The sequence below is a fragment of the Erpetoichthys calabaricus genome, chromosome 2, assembly GCF_900747795.2.
Source record: "Erpetoichthys calabaricus chromosome 2, fErpCal1.3, whole genome shotgun sequence".
Classification (NCBI taxonomy): Eukaryota; Metazoa; Chordata; class Cladistia; order Polypteriformes; family Polypteridae; genus Erpetoichthys; species Erpetoichthys calabaricus.
The window spans coordinates 97,123,757-97,147,401 of NC_041395.2; the positions used below are offsets into that span (position 1 = coordinate 97,123,757).

General features: G+C 36.9%; 1 protein-coding gene across 1 annotated transcript in view; it reads left to right on the plus strand.

Annotated features, from left to right (window-relative positions):
• Positions 1-23,645, plus strand: part of LOC114645306 (mucin-2-like) — a 69,958-nt gene that overhangs the window by 22,026 nt on the left and 24,287 nt on the right. Inside the window, exons 14-31 of the mRNA XM_051922499.1 lie at positions 1,052-1,146; positions 2,137-2,263; positions 3,132-3,387; positions 4,051-4,103; positions 5,992-6,098; positions 6,302-6,453; positions 8,389-8,527; positions 9,086-9,196; positions 9,685-9,864; positions 11,103-11,342; positions 13,279-13,435; positions 13,729-13,857; positions 14,364-14,511; positions 15,403-15,446; positions 18,073-19,181; positions 22,432-22,516; positions 22,592-22,723; positions 22,958-23,505. Of these exons, the coding sequence (XP_051778459.1) occupies positions 1,052-1,146; positions 2,137-2,263; positions 3,132-3,387; positions 4,051-4,103; positions 5,992-6,098; positions 6,302-6,453; positions 8,389-8,527; positions 9,086-9,196; positions 9,685-9,864; positions 11,103-11,342; positions 13,279-13,435; positions 13,729-13,857; positions 14,364-14,511; positions 15,403-15,446; positions 18,073-19,181; positions 22,432-22,516; positions 22,592-22,723; positions 22,958-23,505 (3,812 nt within the window). The remainder of the gene's footprint in view (positions 1-1,051; positions 1,147-2,136; positions 2,264-3,131; positions 3,388-4,050; positions 4,104-5,991; positions 6,099-6,301; positions 6,454-8,388; positions 8,528-9,085; positions 9,197-9,684; positions 9,865-11,102; positions 11,343-13,278; positions 13,436-13,728; positions 13,858-14,363; positions 14,512-15,402; positions 15,447-18,072; positions 19,182-22,431; positions 22,517-22,591; positions 22,724-22,957; positions 23,506-23,645) is intronic.

Genomic DNA, 23,645 nt, shown 5'->3' on the forward strand with positions numbered 1-23,645 from the left:
TGTGCTTATTTATTTAATCTGAATTTCCCTTGGGATTAATGATGTCCATCTAATCTAATCTAATTAGAACAAAAGCAGATAAAGGAAATTAACAGAAAATGTAATACTGGAAAATTAAACCTGATCAGCAACAAAGTGAGATTACAAAAATGTAGATAACATTTATTTATGGGGACATTGTGAAGGCAAGCCCAAACGTAGCAACTTCTATATAATTATAATACTAATATAACCAAGAAAGCAATATAATCTCTAGTATGACAGGTGGCATAGTGCCATTGCTGTTTCACTGCTCGAGGTGACTGAGTTGGAATCCTTTCCTGGTCACAATTTGATTCATTAAACAGTATAACATATTTAATTAATTATATGATTAATGGTATGGGGCGGCACGGTGGCGCAGTGGGGTAGCGCTGCTGCCTCGCAGTTGGGAGACCTGGGGACCCGGGTTCGCTTCCCGGGACCTCCCTGCGTGGAGTTTGCATGTTCTCCCCGTGTCTGCGTGGGTTTCCTCCGGGCACTCCGGTTTCCTCCCACAGTCCAAAGACATGCTGGTTAGGTGGATTGGCGATTCTGAATTGGCCCTAGTGTATGCATGGTGTGTGGGTGTGTTTGTGTGTGTCCTGCGGTGGGTTGGCACCCTGCCCGGGATTGGTTCCTGCCTTGTGCCCTGTGTTGGCTGGGATTGGCTCCAGCAGACCCCCGTGACCCTGTGTTCGGATTCAGCGGGTTGGAAAATGGATGGATGGATTAATGGTATGAGATTTTTGAGATTCTCTGCATGGCTCTTTCCTGAGTACTTCAGTTTTGGTTCTACATTCCAAGCACAAGCTTATTAGATGAAGTGGTGACTCTAAATATGCCCCAGCAATGGACTGGTGTCCAGCCAGCAGTAGTTCTTATCTGACACCAGATGCTTCTGGGATGACGTAATGAACTACAGGTATACAGGTTTGAGAATGATGTAATTCCTATGCAATCAATCATGTAATTAATACAAATAAGGACAATGTCTACAACAATATTAATAACAATTCTTGTACCCTTCTAGAACAATATGCTGAACACTGGTGTTCTGCACTTCGGGATGAAAAAGGAGACTTTTTTAAATGTCATGCTATGGTTGACCCTCAAGAATACTATAAGGTATAGATGAAACTGTTTCTGTTACCTAAAAAGTGACATTCGGTTATTATGCACCACATAGTTTATGGATTCCTTCAACACTTTAAGCTATAACACACATTTCTTGATCATTTTTTTGGAATTGTGTATAGCGTTGTCACCAGCTGGCTCCAGTTAAACTTACTTCACAATGTATCCTTGAAAACATAATGAAAATCACAGACAAACAGAGCATTTCTACTGCAAGAAACACTTTGGTGAATTTTACTAATCAACACTATTTCCAATTTCCATTTCTAAAGATTTTAAGTAAAACATAATTTTATTTAAGTATTTATTTTATATATTACAGAGCAACCTTGGAGTAAAAATACTGTACAGGTACAATGAGACCTGAACAATCAATGCCATCCATACAGTAGCCTATCTGATATTAAAGCCTAAGGTTGTTGGTTCAGTCACCAAATTTAGGACTCTTGCTGCATACAATCACGCAAACTAAGTTCGGATGTTCTTAATCGTTTAGTCATCTTACTTGTCCTGCTAGGCAGCCCACCATACGTTAAAGATTTCAGTTTTTTTCAGCACATAAAGAGCCAACTCCAAATAATCCTTCCCAGAAAGAAATTAAGCTTTGTCAAGCAATAGTTCTACGAGGAACTGCACAACCCAATAAAGACCCATAAATTGCTATTCAGGATCCATTATTTTCAAGAGTGTAGCCTGATGCCTTGCGTTTCCATGTTCTCCTATGGCAGTATGTGTTTTCTGTCCACATTTCACAGATTAGGTTACGTTAATTGTCTTCTCTAATTTGACCCAACATTAGTGAGGATGTTTTTGTTCATGAGTGTACCCTATGACAGACCAGCAGCAAATCAATTGTTAGCCCTTCATATAGTGCTGTTGGGATAGACACCTGGAATTGGACTAAACAGAGGTTTATTTTTCATTCCTTGTGCACTTATTTACTCTAAGAATGATACAGTGTATTAATGTATTTTTGGTTAGAAATGCAAATACTCCACCTGCAGCTGTGAGAAGAGTGAAGACTGCTTGTGTGCAGCACTGTCCTCATATGTGAGGGCCTGTATGGCTAAGGGCATCACCTTGGAAGGGTGGAGAAAGAATGTCTGTGGTGAGTAAAAGCTCTATCGCTGTTTCTGTGGATTATAAATAATGCCTTGGAAATGTAAGGGTGTGATCCCAAGGGAACCAGGTTGCTTAGAACATACAGGTATTGCCTTATAGCTGATAGGAGGGCTAGAACAAGACAGCTGTAGTTTTAACATGGCTTGACCTTGTAAATGTATAATGGCTCAATAGCACAAGAGTTGATATGCCCTTTGGAATACATCAGCTTTATCTGTAGACAACAGCAGCAGCTTCAGTCTAAGAGTCACCTCTGAGATAAGATTGCCAGGAGGATGCAGATTAAAGAAAAAAATTGTCAATGTCTATGCTGTGTTGATCCTGTTTGCCATCACCACGAACCTGCTGGTAAAGTCAGCAAATATGAAGACTGCAAAGGGAAATTTTTCTGGGTCCGGGGAGATCCTTAACATTGGACACAACTTTTCTTCAAACCAGGGATGGTAGAGCTCCAGGGCTGAAGAGAAGAAACACAAGTTCTCCTTATCTGTAAATTGGCAAGAATGATATGCTATATATATCGTATCACAGAAAAGACTGTGGTAAGTTTATGAATGACGTCTAATAATAGTAGAAAGACAATGTGTCCATCCCAGCACCTAACCAAGAGCTGATGGTATGGCTAGGAGTAGTAGTTATGTCAGGGAAGTCTGGCAAGTTCAACATTTTGATCTTTTAGCCTGCAACACTGACACAGGTTCGTTGACCGCAGATATAGGTAGAATAACAGGTTAAAATTTAGTTAGCTCTGCGTGAAACAAATAGTTCATTGACTATGTAACATTTCTAAGTACCCACTGCAAATTCCTTAGTTTATTCTTTTCATAATTTGTTTTCCTTTCCCTTGCAAACAGTTAAGTATGCAGAAAGCTGTCCTGCTACACAAATCTTCTCCTATGGTATAAAGAGCTGCCCACAGACCTGCCACTCCCTCAGTATGGGTAGTCAGGCTTGCACTATGAATTTCAAACCCGTGGATGGATGCTCCTGCCCAGAAGGTTTGTACCAGAATGACCAAGGGAGCTGTGTGCCCAAGGCAAAGTGCCCATGCTACCATAAAGGAGATTGGGTTAAACCTGGAAAGTCTATAATGATACAAGATGAAAGATGGTGAGTCAAAAGGATTGGCCTTCAATTTCACACTGCAACCTGGTGGTTCAGATTTTATACAATAAACCACACTTTTTTAGCTTTGAATGCTCTTATTGGTTTGCTGTTTTGACACTGATCAAATCATATTAAGGAATACAAAAATAATAAGGAATAAGAAATATGTCTTCACTGACGTGTGGTGTCATATACTTATAGACCTCCATTAGACAGATTTCCTCAAGAAGAGTTCAACGTAAAGTTAGGGGTAACTTCATGAAGCACCTCTCTGACCAGCCATGAAATGAATCAGGACACTGCCACCCTTAAGTTGGTCTGAAAATGGGTGGCAAATCTGGTCCCACAGATCACTGCTGCTGTGCCACAATCCCATCCAAAATAGTAACAGTAGACTCATTAAGATCCACACCGCCCAAGAAATCAGCTCTCCATATTAAAAAGACAGATGCTTTGGTAATTGAAGGTTCAACCTTATTTCTGAAAAGAGAACCTATTGTATAATTAAAAAGATGACATCAGTAATAGCAAAATGTGCACACATTTCACACAAATCAGCCTTAGAAAAAGTAAGTCTCTTTTGGTAGCATGATTTCACAAAAGATGTCTGTGGTATTTAATCCTGAAACCTTACAAATATTAATACCATTTTTTATTTGTTTCCAGCACTTGTGCAAGTGGGAGGATGCATTGCCAAGTTTCAGCACGCATGATAGAAGGTAAATACAGAATAACTGTCCCCTGCATTGCCTTATGTCTTTCTACATTGGTAACAGAGCTCACTTGGGTTATTACTCCAATTGGCTCCAATTAATAATAAAAAACTGCAAATAAACAACACAAATTCATGACTATGTTCAGTTAAAATAAGACATGCTCCTTATGTTATTTTTCTTTTTTTCTGAACTATTGCCCATCCACTATCAGAACAGCAGCTGAAGGAAGAAATGATGCATCTAGGTTGTAATGTGTGAGGAAGACATAGATTAAAGAATGAGTGATAATTATTTCCCTTATTTGCTTGCTTGTTAACAACACATGCATGAATTCTATGACATTTACTATACCCAAACTGTACCATACAAAGTATGTTCAGTCAAGCATGTTTTGGAGACCCCATGCAGGCAGCAATTCTTAAACATGTAATGTGGCACTAAGGTTTGTCCCAATCTGTTCATTTTAGTCACATAGGAAACATAATAGTGGCAATACTGATCACTTCGTATAGTCCAAATAGCAATAGTATTCACAGTGCCAATAGATCAATAGATAACAGTGCAGTTACTTTATTTTAAATTTTGTTGTGCACAAACATAAGATGAATTGAGAAGACGATACACACAAATACGATTTTAAAATAAGAAGAATTCGCCTTACTGTATTAACCCCATCCAGGCTTTTCTGTCTAAGTAATGTTGTTCAGTATCCTCTGTATATTAAATTTGTTTTCAATTTAAAAAATTTTAAAATATTTTTTATATTTGGTTTTGTATTCTGTGTCTATTTTATATTTATTGTTTACTTTTCATTATGTGCTGCATACTTTGCGTCTATAGATACTTTCACATTGCCACTGTGCCATTGCAAATACAGTAGTTATGACCTGTTGACACCATCTGATTAAATCACATTCTACCTGATTAAAAGATCCAATAAGACCACAGAGGTTGTAGGTTTCATTCTGGCTATTTTCTTCATTAGTAAGCATTTCCTGCAATTAATGGAACCGCCGTCTTTTGCCATAATTTAATTACCGGGCTGTTTAATATTCCAAGCCCTTTCCTGTTGTTTTTGTTATTTCTTAATCAGAAATCTAACAATAATAAGATACCAGCAAGCCAACAGATGGCCAGTCAAATTGGGATTCACATACTCGGCTCCCAGAGGGGTCACCACTCTTGCTCCTACCAATTTCTTAATTAGAAGTTATTATTTAATTCTATGACTACCTACTATAGTGCTCTAATTCAGCCCCGCTAAATTTTTTGAAAATTATTATTTTCTTTTTTTCTGATGGCATCATCCAAATGTATTGTGGACCAGACATTCACTTTTTATTTTCAAATACTATACTGCATTGAAAGAGATATTGTATAATGGACGCAGAGGTAGAAAACAGGATTACGTTTGCTGTTTATCAGGTAGCTTGATTTGCATCTCATTATTATTTAAGAAATAGAGAAACACTGAAGGGTTCTGAATCATAAAAGTCAATCTAATTAAAATGAAGCTAGAGATGCATGTCCCATTAGCAGCAGGGTCTGATTGTCCAATTCAGAAAGTGGATGAAATGAAAAGGATCAGAGTTTGATGTCCCTGGTTTAGAACCTACACAAACAATTTATTGCTTCCTTGACTATGATTTGTGAAAATTGACAGTGAAATGGTTTGCTATGAATGTTCATCTTTTCATATTCACTCCTACAACCCCAATTCACTGACATGTCTTAACCTGAAAATTGCTCCAACTATGCTATACAATACCTGACCCTGTGCTCTGACCCCTAAATATAGGCCCCCTTCATATGAAAAGGCAATTACCCCTTGGGGATTATCAAATCAAAATCAAAATTAAATGTCTTATTATATATTTCTAATCTTTCCCAGAATCTCTCTGTACTGCTCCAATGGTCTATGTTAACTGCAGTAATGCTAAGCTTGGTACATCTGGAGTGGAGTGCAGGAGGACCTGTCATAACAAAGATGGAATCTGTGTAAGTCTGTGTTTCACATACGTATGTGGGTTTCTCCCATAGAGTCCACTTTGTCAGCTAGATTTAACAATGATTATATATATTACATTGAGTGCTGTGAGTGATGTGCATGCACAAAGATGGTTGTTGCACTTCAACTTTGAAATGTGAGCAAGAGCTCTCAAGGACATTTTGTGAAAATATACTTATTTTATCTCATACAGTATGCTGTGGAGTGCCAGTCAGGTTGTGTGTGCCCTTCAGGAATGATTGATGATGGCAGAGGCAACTGTGTTAAGGAATTTCAATGTCCCTGTATTCACAATGGAGCATATTACTACGATGGAGCACACATCAAGGTCAAGTGCAACACATGGTCAGTGTTTTGTCTTTCATTTTGTAGATTTCTCACCAATTGGCAGAAGGCGATGTACAAAACTGAAAAAGAATTGAGAAATATTTTCATAAGCATTTGTTATTATAATTTCCCCTTGGGATTAATAAAGTATCTACCTATCTACCTATCTAATCAGAAATAAGGATCACTTTTATTTGGTCATCTTCAGAAAGCCTTGCTAAATGACAATAAATCATACTTCTCTTAACTGTGCAATCACAGTTTATTTTAAGATTCCATTTTGAAATGCAATATATATCATAACTACCTATTACTAATCACCTGGATGGCAGTATTATGTCGTAGTAGGTAGTCCTGCCACCTCATGGATCACATCCTGGATGTAAATCCTATGTCGGGTCATTGTCTGTGATGAGTTTACATGTTTTCCTAATGATTGTGTGTTTTTTTTTTCATGGGTACTCCTGTTTTCTTTCTACATCCCCAAAGATGTTCCACATTTTCATTTAGTGAGCTCTTCTTCTTCTTCTTTCGTCTGCTCCCATTAGGGGTTGCCACAGTGGATCATCTTTCTTCCATATCTTTCTATTCTCTGCATCTTGTTCTGTTACACCCATCACCTGCATGTCCTCCCTCATCACATCCATGTGAGAGTGACTTTGCGTACGGGCATGATTGCATCCTTTGATGAGTGCGAGTATATGTGTGTGTGATTGAACCTTTTGATGGACTAATGCTCTGTCTTGAGACGTTTCCTGTCTTTCACCTAGTGTGCCAGGACAGGCTCCAGCCCACCACAAATTATGAACAGGATTAAACAGGATTGTGAATGTTAAGTCTTTTAATTGGATGGCATTTTGGTAACTAGTTGTTGGAGTTTCCTGATAAAATGTCTTTTCTCTCCTACCTATGTTATATGGTTAATAGCCACATTGCCCATTGAAGACAGATAAAAGAATAAATTTAGAAAAAATTGCTATTTGATATCTCTTGCCTTATGTGTGCCTTTCCTCGGTATTCTTGTGTGTTTCAACCTCTCTCACCCAGAACTTCCTGTGTCGATCACATCACCAAAGCCAAAATGACCAATCAGATTGCAGAGTGCCCGGACACACACAAACAGAACAGCATTTTATTATATAGTAGATTTGATAATATAAGTGATAGCTCACTTGATGACCATAAAAATGGAGAAAAAGTATTTTAACATGAAAATTGTTTTTCTTTAAACATTGCTTTGACTGTATATACAAAATTAGGTGAAAACTTTACTTTTATTTAAAGCAAATGTTAAGTGATCGTGCAGCAAAAGGTAAACATTTCTTGTTTCAGCATGAAAAAGATCAATAAAAAACAATTTAATAACCAGAGTGAATATGCCCCTAAGTCATGAAATGGTATCCGACTTGGCTCACTTTACCTGTTTGTTGAAAATTATTAGGATAGGCTCTGCAGTCTTCTGAACTTGCAGTAGAGAATACAGATTCAGAAATAAAAGCCAGATAGATAAATGCAGTCATGTTAAAAGAAAGTGAAAAAATGTAATTATTTGGTGTAGAGATTATTTCAGTTGTCAAGAAAACTGAGATGTGACTCCCTTATGCAACAGTTCTGCGCCATTGCAAAGTTCTTTTTTTAAACAAATGACTTGGTGAAAAGGTACTGTCATTGGTCATACTTAAGAAGACTACAGACAATGACACAAACATTCTTCTCTTTTGCATTTATTTTTGTGGAACTTTTTAAACACTAGACCAATTAATTTTTGGCCTGGCCAATTGTAAGTTAATATTTATGTAGGAAGCCAAGTACTTTGATAAGCACAGAAGTTAGGAGAGCAACTAAAGAAATGGCCTAGTTTTAAGAATGGTTTTGGAGAAGGACAGCTACGTATTTATACATGAGCTGCCACAAACAAAGAGTAAGCAGGACACCATTCTTGGTCTTTTGCAGCGTCTGTAAGAGTGGTAGTTGGCAATGTGAAAATAAGAAGTGCCCCGGAACTTGTACCATTTATGGAGGAGGACACTACATTACTTATGATGGCCTGCGTTATGAATTTGAAGGAGACTGTGAATACATTGCAACACAGGTAACACTGTTTAAAGGATATTTGTTGTACATTATACTTACTGATGATACTGGTATTAGTAGTAGTAATAGTATCGTCACCTTTACAGAATAAACTGAAATTCTTACCTACATGTCCAATGGTGTCACCAGCACAATGATATACTATTTTTATAGTATATACAATTTTAATTTTTTGTACATGATTTTATGTATTTTATCATCAACTTACATTTGCAGTTTTTAACTGTATATAGTTAGTGGCGCGCTGGAGGTGTGCTGTTTTTAAACTGTAATTATGACATAACGTATAGATATGAAAGTAGTGCAAAGATACTTTTAATGCATTGGTGATTAAATGACTATATACTTAGTCCATACAATGCTAAAAAGTCAATTAGTATGAAAAAATAAACCAATATTGCACTGAACCAAAAGTTGAAAAAGCTGTTTGTTGAATCATTGAGCCAATCTGAGCAGTAAATTTATAGATAAAGTCTGAGCATTTGGATGATGCTGGAAAGTGGGGACCTCAGCAAAGTCAATGACTCCAACCCCTGTTTTAATTTTTTCCACCTAGGACAACTGTAAAGATCCATCCAAGAATAGCACCTTCAGTGTCATCACTGAAAACGTGCCTTGTGGAACAACTGGTGTGACTTGCTCAAAATCCATCAAAGTTTATCTTGGGGTAAGTCTGTAATTTCTTCGTTTTTGTTCACTTAAGAAAAATGTCACTTCACAGAAACTGCAAGGTATATTCTGCTTATTGTGTTAGGTATTAAACAATACAGGTTATTGATCTGTGGCATTTTTTATAAATATTCAAACTGTAATGCTTGCATACTAATGCTAAAATCAGTTAGTTAGAAATCAGGAGTTTCACTTAAAAAAAATAGTCCTTTTTTAATATAGGTTGCATGAGTTTTTTATAGCCAAGGAACATTCGAAAATGGATAAATGCTTTAAAGGAAGCAATGATATTACAACCTCAACATACTGCAGAAAAATACATCAGAATTTGTGATAGAGTCTGAGTATAAAACACTTGAAAATTATTTGTAATGCTGTGGAAATGACTGAAATATTGTTTTGTGGATCTAAAACATATGAAACATTTTCAGACATAAGTCTGAAAGATGCAATATTTTTACTCATGTCTTTTTCTTGCCACTGTAGGAAACTGAACTTAAACTGGGCGATGGAAAAGTTCAGCTCCAGCCACTTAAAAAAGAACAAAAAGTAACCTATAAGGTCCACAGGATTGGCATATACTATGCTGTTGAAACTGACATTGGACTTACTCTTTTATGGGACCGACGGACCACTGTTTACATCACTCTAGCCCCAGATTACAAGGTAAGGCTACCTTTACCTAACATCCTATTAAATGTGTGATAATTCTATTTTTCAAGCCCAGGGGTTTCAGTGATATGCTGTATAGAAATAAGACAACATGAGAGATTGTAAGGAGTTGGGGGTGATTGGCACACATTTATGCTTTTATGTTTCAGATGTGAGTCTTCGACCGACTGCCTCCAGATGGCAGTAGAGCAGGTTTTAGGGCTAAGCAAATGGAAGGGGCAGGTCCAGGAGGTCAGAAACAGAAGTGAAATCATAGGTCTTTTGTGCGTCAATCTTAGATACAGTTAGATACAGTGACAGTCGGTGGCTTGAAATAGAATTACCAGTGGATGTGTCCTGAAGTTGTCTCCCAAGTGCATGTGTGTGACAGCTGCATAAAGTTAAGACTGATTCTTACACATCTGCTTCATTGTTGATGACTTCATTAGTTAAATATGTGAACTTAGATTTAATCTTTTAAAGATCATCACTTGTCTTTTTTGAATATACTTAAATTAGCATTTTAATCCTTTTCATAATTCATACAAAATAAACCACTTGGACTTTACTTTGAGAATTTTAATAAAAACATACATTTTTAGTAATCCTTAGAAACATGCTGGATGTTTGTATATTCTGAGTACAATCCAAAAGGGTACAACTTTATTTGTCTAACACTACTGTAGAAACTTTAAAACAAGGAAAGGGAAGGACACTATACTCTCCGAAAGTTCTGTACTGCAGGATCAGAAAGCTGTTCTCCATATAAACAAGTGGATCCATTTTTCTTTCTTGACAACATGATGACCCAGAAAAAAATTTCAAGACAATAAGGTGGTTTTGGTGAAGAGTGATTTGATGTTTTTATTGACCCTTTGCTGTTTAAAAATAACTACTATTTACTTCCAGCTCGTGAGGAATATAGTTTTAGCAAGTCGCAGAACTATGTTGGTCAAGGAAGATTGCTTTTGGTGTGCATAAGTTATATGTACACTTTTTTCACACTATTCAATACAAATACATAAAGTCCAATTGACTGCTCATTTTTGGAATGCGGGAGTAAACTCGAATACTAGAGAAAACTCAAATTTAAATGCCACATACACACTATATGGATTGGGATTTGAACATAGTCTCCTGGAGCTAACCTCCACAGCCACTAAAGAGTGCACATCTAATGTAACTGTGTTTCTTTTCCACTTGAGGATTAAAATTGTTGATTCAGAATATTTCTTTTTCAATCTTATTTGCAGGGACAAGTCTGTGGTTTATGTGGAAACTTTGATGACAACACGAAAAATGACTTTACCACTAGAAATCAGGTCATTGTGGTGAGCCCAATGGAATTTGGGAACAGCTGGAAGGTTTCCAGTTCCTGTCCTAATGTTGATGTTGACGTAGACCCCTGTTCCATCTCTCCTCACCGAAAGAACTGGGCACAAATGCAATGTAAAATCCTTTTGGGTGATGTGTTCAAGGCTTGTCACTGCATGGTAAGTGTATGTCTCAAATGATAAGCACTATGAGCATTGGAAAAATAGAAATTATTTTGCTTCTTCATGCAAATTTTACTATATTGTGATCATCTATTCCCTAATTTCATTGTGGTGTATGATCTCATTATCAAACATAACCATAATACTCAAAGAGTCAGATTGTGGAAACTCTGCTGGTACTCTGGAAAGTATGCGAGGAATGGGAAACCCAAGTTTAGGCCCATGTTGACAATGGTAATAAAGCAATATTATGTAAGAAAATAACCAGATTCTTATCATTGGCTTATTTGTCTTTGCTTTTTATTTATTCATTTTGTCTTGTTTTGAGTTAAATTGTGTCATGCATGCTTTGTTCTGTTTTGTGTATCGAATATTTCATATTTTTGTATTATGTTAATAATATATCTATTTGTACCTTATGTAATAAACTTTATTCACTGCATATTAAGCCTAAGGGGGCAGGGCCACTTGATGTAAGGGCTAAGAGATCAACCCTAGTGCTATTTAAGAGGTCTGCAGACCAGAAAATGGCTACTGTGTTGTTAGGGAGAACATCTGCTCATTCATTCTGTTGAATTTTGATTTATGGATTCTTCAATTCTTGGTGTGTTCTCTTGTTGATTTTATGATTTTTGGATTCTTTCTTTGTTTTCAGGATTTACATCTCTAGATTATGCCATTCATTTTATTTGTTTGGGTTTGCCTTTTAGGCTTATCCTTTTTAATTTAGTTTTCTCTCTTTTTGGCCTTTTAAAAAAAAAAAAAAAAAGCGTGTTCATGGCACCTTTAAAATTTAAGGAGTATTGTTTTGTTATTTACGGCCAGGGGTTTGCACGATTCCCCTCTTCACTCAATTTTGGTATCTTTTTTAGACTGTTTCATTATTGACCTAAGCAGGCCATGAAGCCTGCTGATTGAGTTGCAACTACCGTAGGTTGCTTTTTGTTACTAAACCATATCTGCAGTCTTGTGGCCAGATTTTCAAGTAGATGTCTGGGTGGGTTTTGAGTTTCATGGAGCACATCATATAGACATTGTCTTTGCCAGTATATCAGTTACCCAGGTGGGCCAATGGTATAAATACAGGTATAAGCATGTAAAGAGTTGTGGTTCTGTAGTTGAGCTGTACTGTTTTCATACTTCCTGTCCATTACTGTTAGAGTAAGCATACTGTACATCTCAGCACATAAACACAGTTTTCTTAACTCATCCAAAATATTAATACTGTCATATCTGACATATTTCAAAGGTGCTGACCATCAAAGCTTTTACTATGTATTGTTTTCTGAACACAGAGGAATATTGATTAATTCCCTTTTATATTATAGAAGAAGGCATGGGGTGCCCTACTCTCCATAACATAAATAACATTGCAAGAAACATTGAAGGTTACATTGAACAAAGTTATAAATTGATTTGCCTCCTCTTAATAATATAATACTGGATAAGTACTTTAAGAGAACAGGTTGTTTGGTGGGATAAAAAGTTTTATTTTTCCCATATATTTATAGCTTTCTCCTTATGAGCTAGGTTTTTCTTTTGTTCACAGTTTCTCCTGCTGTCTAAGTTCATCTGTATGCCTACATTTGCTCCTTTTACTTTTCGTATTTGCTAGAATGCATAATTCTTTCCATCCAATGGGAACACCTTTCATGCATTTTCTGACTTGCTTCAATGCACTATGTTTTATTGCATTTGGAGCTCATCAAAGAAAAGATCAGATACTTTAATTAATGATTTTACAAGGATAAATGAAACACAGGGAAAAGATCTGTTAATTATTTGAAGTAAACAGACGAATGACGTTTTCTTTCCAAGGCCCTGAGTCATTAGTATTTAATTGCATTTTTTTTCTTTTACATGACAGTTTGAAGTCATGGTCTTCTCAATCATCCAAAGCCCATCACTAACAGTCATTTCTCATCTTCCATAGGTGAACCCTCTTCCTTACTATGAGGCGTGTGTTCATGATTCCTGCGCCTGTGATGCTGGAGGAGACTGTGAGTGCCTCTGCACAGCCATTGCTGCTTATGCTGCAGCCTGCAATCATGTTAACGTGTGCATAAACTGGAGAAATGAAGACCTCTGCCGTAAGTGACTTCTAACATTATACTTTAGAAGTCCTCTATCTCTCTCTTTCTATTGCATTAAACAGTTCAGACTCAAATTATTTCTTATATTAACCCAGATTGATAATCCTTAATTCAGTCACTGAGTGTGTTCTTCCAAGTTAATGAATGAAACACATACACATTGAACATGAAATATAATGTAACTAACCTTTTTCATGCATGCTTTCTTTGTTAAATTGTACAAGAATAAAAAAATGCAAACATTTTTATTTTAATATCTTTTGATTTCCTATGGATCTTTTTTATTTCAGCTGTCTGCTGTGAAAGTCAAAATCACACAAATGCTTGCGAGTGGCACTATAGTCCGTGCCATACTGGCTGCTATAAAACCTGTGAAAATCCACATGGCATCTGCAATTCTACATTCCCACATTTGGAAGGTACTACATTATTTATGCTACTTGACATTTCATGCTTGAGCTAACAAAGTGTATGATCAAACATATCATTCTTTTTTATTGTGCATTGTTGTTTGCTAGATTTAATAGGCTACCTGACTGATGAATAACTTTATAAGTTCCACCAATTGTAAAATAACTTGGAAATTTACAGGTCATGTACAGGACCAATTGGCACGAAAGTAAGAGAAATAACCAAAAAATTTGTAGTTAAGTAGGAACCTATGGTTAGTGCATAACTTGGGATTACAATATCATTAATATAAAAAATTTTGGCCATTGATGAAAGAGCAACATTGTTGTTCTTTAGTGAAATATGTAATTTGAATATTATGTTAATTCGGTCAGAAACACACCAAAATGTGTGATAAATAGGGTATTTGAGTTAATTTAACATCTGTTAAGATTCCTAGATTCCTAAAAAAGATTTTGAAAAAGGGATATTATATAATTTGCAAGTTATTGTTATTCTCTTGTCTTTGCTCCAGGATGCTTCCCTCAGTGTCCTCCAGATAGACCAATCTTCCATGAGAAAAATAATACCTGCGTAGCTGAAGAGAAGTGTGGTTGTGAAATCAACGGCAACCACTATAACCCTGGTGACAAAGTTCCCACTGATGAACCATGTGTGGAATGGTGAGAAAACCAATTTGAACTCTAGCTCTAGCGGTGTAGTCCCCGTCTTTCTAACAATCTTTGTGTTCAGAGCTTCATGACAATTTTTATTGGGTAACTTTTCCATTAGAAATAACGTACATTAATTTAAACTCTAAGCCAGTAGAGTTGACTATTAAATGCTGTTGAGTTACTCTCACTTGTCAAACATCTTTAACTTCATCTAAAACACATGGATTATAGTACATATTAGGCTCTGGTATTTTCTGTCACACTCAGTTCTGGACAAACCCAAAAGTAAGTCTAAACCTGGTGGGTCTGTAAGTCTATGGGCCTGTCATAGACTGGTATTCTGTCCAGAACAGGTTCAAAGCTTTGTACTCAAGCTAGTGGGATAGGTTGTGGTCCCCTGTAACCTTGTATTAAATTAAGGGGGTTTAAGAATGTTGTGTTGAACTTTTTATGAACATAAATTCTACTTTTAATGTGTAATCTACATTATATGGCAACAGAAATTATAGCCAATTAAATGATCGATACATTGTAGTGACTTTTCAGCTTAAAAGTTCAAAAATAAAAGTAAAGTTCCTATTTTTGGTACCAAAACAGAATATATAGAGATGAAAATGTGCTGAACATCTTAACACCTCCTTAGAAATCTTCTTCCTATAATCCTACATCCACATAATGTAACGCTATCAAAGCAATTTAAATATCTTACTCCATGAAACCATCCCCAATTAAACTCAACTTCATTAACAGTTTTTAAAGTCAGATAATTTATTAGGAATCCATTTCTCCTTTGTGAGAACGCTTCCCTTTTTCTCTGAATAAGAAACATTTTGCTAGTGTACTCTGTTGCGTTCACTATTACTGGAATCCTGCTGACACATAAATCTGTTTCTTTTCTAGTATTTGCACATCATATGAGGGTAAAAAGTGCATCAGAGATGAAAGTAAGTATTATTTTTTATTTATTTTAGAGGAAGATTATGTATACTGTGGGTGAATTGCTGGAAATTAACAAAAGTTGTAATTAATGAAAAAATTATGCAACCATTAAATTATGCTAACAAATTTCTCAGACTGCAAAGTACAGCGTTACATATACCTACAGGTCAATTTATTATCATGTTACATTGAGCTTATATAATTAAATTAATTTTCGTCTTATATGCTGTACTTCTCAGAGCAAGCAAATTTACAAATATAAATAGTAACAGAAAAAAAATTAACCATATATCCATCCATTATCCAACCCACTATATCCTAACTACAGGGTCACAGGGGTCTGCTGGAGCCAATCCCACCCAACACAAGGCGCAAGGCAGGAAACAAACCCTGGGTAGGGCGCCAGTCCACCGCAGGGCACAGACACACACCAAGCACAATTTAGAATTGCCAATGCACCTAACCTGCATGTTTTTGGACTGTGGGAGGAAACCGGAGCACCCGGAAGAAACCCACACAGACACGGGGAGAACATGCAAGGTCCACGCAGGGAGGACCCGGGAAGCGAACCCGGGTCTCCTAACTGCGAGGCAGCAGCGCTACCACTGCACCACCGTGCCACCCATAATTAACCATATATGTAACCATGCAAACATATCTGTGCAAAATATAGTGATACATTTAAAGATAAATGTGTTTGGGATATTGTGAGCATACGACTGAATGACTTGACATGTGGTTTATGTGACACAAGGAACGTTAGATTTTCTTTCATGGACGTCTTGATATGTTTGCTGTTGTACAATTGCCTCTGTGTTGAGTTTGCTGAACCAAAGATTTTCTTTTGTAGTGCCAGTCCTCGTGTTGTTTACTTGCTTGTTCCTGTCACACCATCCAATGCCAGGACTCTACAACCATAAAATTCATTTGAAATTAACCAATAGGACTATCAGATTTTTTAGTTTATCAAAAATTCAATTGGGTAATTTTCATACAGTAATTATTAAAACAACATCATCAAAACTGTAGACGTGAAATGATACTGTACAAGTATTAACTTCTACATAGAAGTCTATGTGTGTAGCTATTATTACTGCATTAACAAAAGTAAAGATGGTTCGATGCTTAGAACAAAAGAGACTAAGATAGAAAAGTAACAAAGTGGTATTAATTACTGAGCATAGCTTGCAATTATTGATGTTTTTCCTTTCTTTCTTTGAAGCATGTACAACCACAACAACATCAACAACTACCACCACTACAACAACAACAACAACAACAACAACCACCACCACTACTACAATCCCAACCACTACAACACCTACACCTTCAGGACCAACAAGTAAGTGGAATTTAATGAAATATATTTAATGCATCAGGTCTTAATTTCTATATACTGGTAGAATAATAATTATTTCAAAAATATGAACATGCTACAAAGTTCTTTGCTTCATTCTTTCATTCAAGTTTTTCATTTACTCATCACATCTCCCAGTAAAGTTCCAGTGACAGTGTTTGAAGCAAAGTTTAGTGTTTTGAAACTTATTACAAATGATGTCATCATTAGCTATTAATTTTATATTTTCCACATTTGCATAGGTTAAGTGCCTGTGGCTGTAGATCAATGAAACCTGTAATTAGTCTGTTTGCCCCAAAGGAAAGCAAAGCTCCTAAATTCATGAAAGTGCAAACAGGAACATTACATTTTTAATTTATAATTACACATCAGTTGAATTGTCTTTTTTTCAGAGTCCAAGACAGCATTTTCTTAAACCATAGAATTTAAATCAGCTTAATTGTTAGTACAATGGGTTTCACACACCCTCACAATTGTGAAATACACAGATTCTTCTTAGAAATTTCTTGTCAAGCCTTTTAACATCCATCTTAATAGGAGTCTAAGAAAGCAAACATTTTCTTAAACTGCAATATTTAAATTAATGTAACTATGGAAGGCTTGTACATATCCTCAAGTTTGCTTGAGATACAGACACTTCCAATAAATTCCTTACGAAGCTTTTTAATATCTATCAGCCCAATTTAGAGGTAATACTTTTTGAAAAGGGCTTAATTTCAGATTGCACAAATTCACGTACAGTACATCTTAATTTTCACCAATGTCCATTCAGTACCATGTCAGCTCTTGGTTTTAATTACTTTCTAAGTCATGATGTGAATATATTATGTTTAGTGTTTAGTCAGTTTTACAGTTTGACTTTCAGGGCTAACTTTTAAACCAAGGGTCAGTTCTACAAACGTTTTTATTGTGCCTAAAGATACTCTTAAAATTTTAATTTTTATCTATTTCATATAACCAAGTTGTTTTTTTTAATGTTTCCACACATTTTTTTACAAAGTGAAAAAAAAATGCTTTGATGACTCCTACTTTGCCTTTTCTGATTTCTGTTTGTCTGTTTTACAGCCTGCATCGACCAAGAATGTAGCTGGACAGAATGGTTATTTTCTTAGACATGAAAAAATAGCTTTGGTGGCTTCATATTTAAATTTTTGAGATATAGTAGATGGTGTATTGAGATGTATCAGGTAGAAACATCTTTGATGATGTTAAACAATGTTATATCTTAAAAAGTACAAAAATGTAACTCTGATTTCTGTTTGTCTGTTTTACAGCTTGCATCCCAAATTGTAGTTGGACAGAATGGTTTGATGAGCACTACCCAGATAATACAGGAGAATACGAATTAGTAGAAAATATTAAAGATCTGAAATGTGAAAAAATTGAGAAGGTGGAATGCAGATCTGTCCCCTTTCCTGAAATAAGCCTAGAGGATCTGGGCCAAACAGTCACATGTGACAATAAAGGACTGACATGCTACCATAAAAATCAGACAAAGTTCCCACCAAAATGTTATAACTATGAAATACGAGTATGGTGCTGCACTCCATGTGAAACAACGCCAAACACTCCCACAAGCACAGAAAGTACCACAACTCCAACCACCACCACAACAACAGAATCTCCAACCACCATCATAATAGAACCTACAACAACTCCAACCACTACCACAACAGAATCTACAACAACTCCAACCACCATCATAACAGAACATATAACAACTCCAACCACCACCACAACAGAATCTACAACAACTCCGACCACCACCACCACAACAGAATCTACAACAACTCCAACCACCACCACCACAACAACAACAGAATCTACAACAACTCCAACCACCACCACAACAACAACAGAATCGACAACAACTCCAACCACCACCACAGAAAGTACAACAACTCCAACCAGCACCACCACAACAACAACTACAACAACAGAATCTACAACAACTCCAACCACAACAACAGAATCTACAACAACTCCAACCACCACCACCACAACAGAATCTACAACAACTCCAACTACAACAACAGAATCTACAACAACTCCAACCACCACCACAACCACAGAATCCACCACAACTCCAACCACAACAACAGAATCCACAACAACTCCAACCACCACAACAACAGAATCTACAACAACTCCAACCACAACCACAACAACAGAATCTACAACAACTCCAACCACCACCACCACAACAGAATCTACCACAACTCCAACTACAACAACAGAATCTACAACAACTCCAACCACCACCACAACCACAGAATCCACCACAACTCCAACCACAACAACAGAATCCACAACAACTCCAACCACCACAACAACAGAATCTACAACAACTCCAACCACAACCACAGAATCCACAACAACTCCAACCACCACCACAGAAAGTACAACAACTCCAACCACCACCACCACAACAACAGAATCTACAACAACTCCAACTACCACCACAACAACAACAACAACCACCACCACAGAAAGTACAACAACTCCAACAACCACCACCACAACCACAGAAAGTACAACAACTCCAACCACCACTACAAGTAAGTAGACTTCAATCAAATATTTTTAATTCTTCTTCTTCTTTTGGGTACTCCCGTTAGGGGTCGCCACAGCGGATCATCTCTTTCCATAGCTTTCTGTCCTCTGTTCTGTTACACCCATCACCTGCATGTCCTCTCTCACCACATCCATAAACCTTCTCTTAGGCCTTCCTCTTTTTCTATTGCCTGGCAGCTCTATCCTTAGCATCCTTCTCCCAATATACTCAGCATCTCTCCTCTGCACATGTCCAAACCAACGCAATCTCGCCTCTCTGACTTTGTCTCCCAACCGTCCAACTTGAGCTGACCCTCTAATGTACTCATTTATAATCCTATCCATCCTCATCACACCCAGTGCATCTTTAATAACTCTGCTACTTCGTAGCTCTGTCTCCTGCTTTCTGGTCAGTACCACCGTATCCAACCCATATAACATAGCTGGTCTCACTACCATCCTGTAGACCTTCCCTTTCACTCTTGCTGAAATCCGTCTGTCACAAAATACTCCTGACACTCTTCTCCACCCATTCCACCCTGCCTGCACTCTCTTTTTTACCTCTCTTCCACAATCCCCATTACTCTGTGCTGTTGATCCCAAGTATTTAAACTCATAGCATTATTAGACATTCATTTTACATTTTGTAGCAGTTGTAATTGCCATTGGCCGTAGGTCAGATAAACCAGTAATCAGTATTCTAAAGGACAAGTTTTGTATTTTTCAAGTTGGTGCTATTCAAGCAGAAACAATAACCTTGATGATTTTTAAAATTTTATTTCAACATAAAGCACCAAATATTTGTTGTTTCCATTTAAGCCCAACAAAGCATTTTCTTAAACTGCAATATTTTAGTTAACTTAGTTATGAAGACATTCCCTCAGCTTTGTCTGAGACACAGACTCTTCCAATAAATTTCTTGTGAAGCTCTTTATCATCTTGTGAAATGAGTACAGTACTGAACATAGCGAGAAGCTGATATTGCTGTAGCCGAAACATAAACTAACTGCTTGTGCTATTTCATTCCTTTCCATTTGGTTTGCACTTCTCTACAATTTTTTTTCTTTTTTAGTAACTGGAGAATTTTAAAGCTTTTCCAGCAATGTGATGCAGAGGGTTGTACTTTAAATGCTGATAATGTGCATCAGCAGTACATACATACATACATATATGAGTCCACATTTTGTTTTTTAAATTACTTTTTAACAGCACTTTGTCTCTTTATGCACTGGGCATTTGCAGTGCCTCTGTCCCCTTAACTTCATCTCTCAGCTTTTTAAACATACTTTTATTTGTTTCCTCTTTCTCGTTTCCTTCTTACATTGCACATTGTACTGGCAATCAGGTGTTTTAAGTACATGTCTGTCTTCATATACTATTAGAGCCATACTGACCCTACACTGTATACTGTATGTACAGTAACTGACAAGCTGCACAAGTTATCACTTAGTTTAGTTTGCCAACTTCATTTAGTGACGTCCTGCCAAGGCAGTATCAGTGTACCAAGCTATGCAAAGCTCCCTTTTGTCTATTTTATAAGCAATGTAAATTACTTGATGATGAGCTACTTCACAAAAAACAGCCTTAATGAAAACGCTCGCGCTATTGTGTTCTATGCTCTATTTCTGATGGGCTGCAATAACTATGAATTTGGAGAAAATTACTCTGACTTTTTAAAAAGGCATTGCGAAAAAGTGTGCTACTGTAGCATTTTTAAGTGAAATATTGTACCTAAAATGGGAATTTGTCAATTGAATGTTGAAGATTAAAATAAACTCATGTAAAATATGCACAATAGTATATAGTAATATGAATAATAATGAACAGGGAGGATTTAATTCAAATGAAATCTGTGGAGTGGGAACTTACTGAAGAAACTGTTATAATGCTGAAGCCCTTTTACAATGCAACTCTGGAAACTTTATCAGATGCTACAAGCTTTTACACAATAGTTCTTATTATCAAAATGTTGATTTGCAGTCTAAAAATTATAACAGAAGCGCTTGAGCTGTTGGAAAACAAACTGACCAATGTCATGTACAGTATCTCATTTTAAATACAGAAAAGTACAAGTATACAGTACAAGGATACTAACTCTGTTGCAGCAGCCGAGGTCTTAAAAATGTTTTATATTCAATGACAAGAATATGAATAATAGCAGATTACAGCTACAATCTCCTGGAAACTTAAACAATCTGTCTATTGCCATTTCCATACTTTCATTGAACAAGCCAAGCATTAAACTGCTAATACCTATTTAAGCAATTCCCCCCCTACTGTGACCAATGACAATTCCACAATCAAGTAGTAGCAGATAGCTGATTACATATGACAACCAGAAACACATTTTGTATTCTACAGAATTTATGCATACTGGAATATTAGACAGTTTTCTCTCAACTGAAGCTGATTGATTTTTATAAGCTCACATTTGTTTCCATATCAGAGTTATTATCTAGACACTACTGTGTACAAGCTAAGAACAAACCTTGAAGAGATGCCAGTCCATTGCATGGCATAGTCACCCATGCATGCACTTATTTTCCATGCCACTTCACCTCTTGTTTTTAATTATTTTCTTAGACATGAAAAAATAGCTTTGGTGGCTTCATATTTAAATTTTTGAGATATAGTAGATGGTGTATTGAGATGTATCAGGTGGAAACATCTTTGTTGATGTTAAACAATGTTATATCTTAAAAAGTACAAAAATGTAACTCTGATTTCTGTTTGTCTGTTTTACAGCTTGCATCCCAAATTGTGGTTGGACAGAATGGTTTGATGAGCACTACCCAAATAATACAGGAGAATACGAATTAGTAGAAAATATTAAAGATCTGAAATGTGAAAAAATTGAGAAGGTGGAATGCAGATCTGTCCCCTTCCCTGACATAAGCCTAGAGGATCTGGGCCAAACAGTCACATGTGACAATAAAGGACTGACATGCTACCATAAAAATCAGACAAAGTTCCCACCAAAATGTTATAACTATGAAATACGAGTATGGTGCTGCACTCCATGTTTCACAACCACCACAGTAACTACCACAACAACTACTACTACAACTCCAACTACCACCACCACAACCACAGAAAGTACAACAACTCCAACCACAACCACAGAAAGTACAACAACTCCAACCACCACCACGACAACAACAGAAAGTACAACAACTCCAACCACCACCACAACAACAACAGAATCCACAACAACTCCAACCACCACCACAACAACAACAGAATCCACAACATCTCCAACCACAACAACAGAATCAACAACAACTCCAACCACCACCACAACAGAATCAACAACAACTCCAACCACCACCACAACAACAGAATCTACAACAACTCCAACCACAACCACAGAAAGTACAACAACTTCAACCACCACCACAACAACAGAATCTACAACAACTCCAACCACCACCACCACAACAACAGAATCTACAACAACTCCAACCACCACCACCACAACAACAGAATCTACAACAACTCCAACCACCACCACAACAGAATCTACAACAACTCCAACCACCACCACCACCACCACAACAGAATCTACAACAACTCCAACCACCACCACCACCACCACCACAACAACAGAATCTACAACAACTCCAACCACCACTACAACAACAGAATCTACAACAACTCCAACCACAACCACAGAAAGTACAACAACTCCAACCACCACGACAACAACAGAATCTACAACAACTCCAACCACCACCACCACAACAACAGAATCTACAACAACTCCAACCACCACCACGACAACAACAGAATCTACAACAAGTCCAACCACCACCACCACCACAACAACAGAATCTACAACAACTCCAACCACCACCACCACCACAACAACAGAATCTACAACAACTCCAACCACCACCACAACAACAGAATCTACAACAACTCCAACCACCACCACGACAACAACAGAATCTACAACAAGTCCAACCACCACCACCACAACAACAGAATCTACAACAACTCCAACCACAACCACAGAAAGCACAACAACACCAACCACCACCACAACAACAACTACAGAATCTACCACAACACCGACCACCACCACAACCACAGAAACAACTACAACACCAACTACTACCACAACACCAATTATGACAACACCAGAATTTTGTCCAGTGAGTAAATTAAACTTTTGTCTTTGCCTACAATTTTTTATGGCTAGATATAGTAATTTCAGTTGGATTTTTAAATATTACAGGTGATTACATTACCTCCTGGTATTTAATAATCTTATCTTTAGTCCCTTATGCTATGA